The 3,451-nt window shown below is 54.0% G+C and overlaps 1 protein-coding gene across 3 annotated transcripts in view; it reads right to left on the minus strand.

Moving 5' to 3' along the window:
• RASGRP4 (RAS guanyl releasing protein 4) overlaps window positions 1-3,451 on the minus strand; it is a 14,596-nt gene that overhangs the window by 7,455 nt on the left and 3,690 nt on the right. For all 3 annotated transcript variants that reach the window (XM_010849190.1, XM_010849189.1, XM_010849191.1), the window contains exons 3-7: window positions 3,241-3,346; window positions 3,056-3,118; window positions 2,296-2,427; window positions 2,056-2,209; window positions 428-601 (exon numbers count right to left, since the gene is read on the minus strand). In XM_010849190.1, coding sequence (XP_010847492.1) covers window positions 428-601; window positions 2,056-2,209; window positions 2,296-2,427; window positions 3,056-3,118; window positions 3,241-3,346 — 629 coding nt within the window. The remainder of the gene's footprint in view (window positions 1-427; window positions 602-2,055; window positions 2,210-2,295; window positions 2,428-3,055; window positions 3,119-3,240; window positions 3,347-3,451) is intronic.

Raw genomic sequence — 3,451 nt, forward strand, 5'->3', positions numbered from 1 at the left:
GGAGGGGAGAAAGGGGGTAGGGGGAGGAGGGAACGGCGGGGCCTAGGGAGACCTCAAGTGGTGGGGCCGGATGCTGTCACTGTCCTGAAGGGGCAGCTGGGGCCTAGGGACCGGGGCAGGGGATGACGCAAAGGTGGAGGCACGAAAGAGCCTCCTCTTCCGTTGCCCTGGCGACAGAATATTTGGGCATAGGGCTTGGCTGTCGTCACCTGCCACCTCTGGGACCAAGGAGTGGGGCCATGGCGGGTTTGCGTGGTGAAATCAAGGCCAGAGAAGAAGTGCCATCACAGTCCTGAGTTAGAACGATGGGACTGAGGCCTCTGGGGCATGGCCAGGGTGGGACGAGATGCGGCAGGGCGGGGCCAGGAGATGGTGACGTCACAGCCCGAGAGCCCCGCGGGGCAGGTGTTCAGAAGGCGGGCCTCACCTGTGCCACTTGGATGAACTTGTCCAGCACCTGTGCTCGCTGTGCAGGCCCGGGACGGCTCAGCACCATGACCTGCACCCAGCGGGACACGCTGTTGCTGAGACCTACAGATCCCTCCAGGGTCGGGCAGCCCCGCACAGAGCCCTGCAAAACGTAGTCCCGCAGGTCCTGGGGCTGGGGGAGAGGTGGGCGTCAGGGTGGGCCCTGGAAACCTCAGGCCCTAACCCTCACACTCCCATCCCCCAAGCAGTCACGACCTCCGATGTCCTAGCCAGGCCATCACATGTCCCTGACGTCACCATGGCCCCCTTTCATCTGAGGAGAAACGTTTAAAGAAAGCTGGGCACTATTCTGAGCCCTTTGTCACAACCTTACAGCAAGTTGATGAATAGAATACTATATGATTCCCATTTTACAGATGAGGTCATTGAGGCACAGAGAGGCTAAGTAATTTGCCCTGGGTCACACAGGCCCAAGTCACAGTGGGAACTCAGTCTATTGCCCTTAACGGTATACCTGACTTGTGTACAGAAGAGGATACAGAACTAACTGCTATTTGTTCTGCACAAGGGGTCAACATTACATACCCACATCCACTGCAGTGTACGGTCAGGAAATTTTCACATTAAGGAACCAGATCCCCACCTACCCTCAAAATGATGTCAAGATGGCAATAACTAAATACATATATAGTTTGAAAGTGAAGTCGCTCAGTCATGTCCAACTCATAGTTTGAAGCATTTTAAATAATCATTTGAGTAGGTAAAATATGTCAAACTATGCCAATTTCATATGGTTCAACTGTATGGCATTTACTCTGCCTCAGGCACTGATCCTATGAAAATGAGTGTTAGTCACTCAGTTGTGTCCGACTCTTTGCGACTCCATGGACTGTAGCCCACCAGGCTCCTCTGCCTATGGGATTCTATAGGCAAGAATACTGGATTGTGGTTCCCTTCACCAGGGTAAATTCCCTACCCAGGGATCGAACCCAGGTCTCCTGCATTGCAGGTGGATTCTTTATCATTTGAGCCACCAGGTACCTATGAGACAGGAATTAAGCCCCCCTTTTACAGAAAACAGGCCAAAGCACAGTGTATTTAAATGCTTCTCAAATAAATGAACAATTAATAAAAATATTTTGAGCACTTACTATGTGCCAGGCACTGTGACAAGCCTTTTAAAAATATTCATTTATTTGGCTGCACTGGTTCTTAGTTGCAGCATGTGAGATCTAGTTTCCTGACCAAGGATCAAACCTGAGCCCCCTGAACTGAGAGCAGAGTCTTAGCCACTGGACCACCAGAGAAGTCCCCTGTGATGAGCATTTTTAAATGGACATATTGATTTAATTTCCCCAAAGAGCCAATGAAATATTATGACTTCCTTTTTTACACATGAGAAAACTGAGTCCCATAGAGGTTGAGAAACTAATTCAAAGTCACACAAGTAGGAAGGGGCTGATGGGATTTGAACCCTGGGGGCTCCGTATTGAGCCAGCTTAACTCATTTTCCGGTACCTGCTAGCACCCAAGTTTGACAGTTTGGGTCCTCTCAGTCCTTCCTGGCCCCAGCCAGGCCCTGCTCCACCCTAAGCCATCCCTAGCTGGGAGAAGAGGGGTCCTTACTGTGATAGCCTGGAAGGACCGGAACTCCAGGTAAGTGAGGTGCTCTGCCAGCTCCCCAGTCTCCAGATGGTCGAAAAGCAAGGACACTTTGCGCTTCTTGCCCAGGCCTGGGCTGCTCATGGGATGTGGGGGGCCTGGGCCACCCGGGCTAAGCCTGGGGGGAAAGAGAGGCAGCGTATTAGAGGGACTCAGGGTGGGAGGTGTTGGGGTGTGGGTGGGGAGGGAAAGGGGCTGACTCACCGACTGGAGAAGTCTCCTAGGCTCTGCTGGACTGAGTTACCCTCCTGCTCCACAGTGGCCCAGAAGCGGCCTATAACCTCTTCTAACTGGGGGTCCTGGTGCATCGTCTCAGGGTGTTGGGTCAGCCAGTACCTGTGGGGTGGTTTAGAGGCGGTGGGATGGAGCTGGGGGGAGGGACGCAGGTCTCTGAAAGCGGTCTCAGGCTGAGGGATCTCTAGGTGCTGGGCTTGGGGTGGTGACTCTAAATATGTACAGGGGGGTCTCTGGAAGGCCAGGGTTCAGAGAGGCACCAGGCTGGGAGGAGCTCCGGGAGTAGGACTGGGGGCCTCTTAGTACAGGCTGAGGGATCTATGGAGGATAGATTGGGCAATCTCTGGGAAGTGGTTAGGAAGCAAAATAGTCAGGGTGGGTCTCAGGGACTAGGTTGGGGGCTTATGGGATGAGATTTTGGGGTAACAGGGTGAGCAGAGTCTTAGAAGCTAGGTGAGTATATGGGAGGTTTTAGGAATTTCAGGAATCTGAGCTGGAGGTCTTGGGGTACCAGATGGGAAAGGGTCCATAGGATCTGGTCAGGGGTCTCTAAGAGGTGAGGGTTCTCAGGAGAACTGGGAGGTTTTAGGAAAGAAGCCATGGGCTTCTCAGAAGTGGGATGTAGGGGAGTAGGACTGCATAGTCTCTGGGAAGTGTTTTTTTTGGGGGGGGTGGCAGCAGGGTGAAGATCCTGGGTCATCATGGGCGTAGAGTCTTGGCCCAGGCCTACCTGACCAGGTGACAGATCTGCAACCGTCTCAGCTCCTGTGTGCTCCCTGTGGCCTCCTGGTACTTGAGTTCCGGTCAAGGCTCGGTCATCCAGCATCTCACACCTGACTGCTCACCCCGTCCCCACAGGTTCTCACGTCTCTGTCCTCCGCCCTCTACCCACTGCTTATGGCCCCAGGAGGATATAAGGTCAGCAGGCGGGCAGCAAAGTGGGCAGAAGGCAGCACCCAGCTGTGCATGGCAAGTACCATGTTGAGAACGTGGTCCCCGCGGCGCAGGCTGCCAGCTGAGTCTGCAGGCAGGAGAAGGGGACTCTGGGTTAGAATGGCCCCTGTTGGACAGCCTGGTTCAAACCCCAGTTCTACCAGTGACTCGTGTGTGAGCTCGGGCACACAAC

The sequence above is a fragment of the Bison bison genome, unplaced genomic scaffold, assembly GCF_000754665.1.
Source record: "Bison bison bison isolate TAMUID 2011002044 unplaced genomic scaffold, Bison_UMD1.0 scf7180017864280, whole genome shotgun sequence".
Lineage (NCBI taxonomy): Eukaryota > Metazoa > Chordata > Mammalia > Artiodactyla > Bovidae > Bison > Bison bison.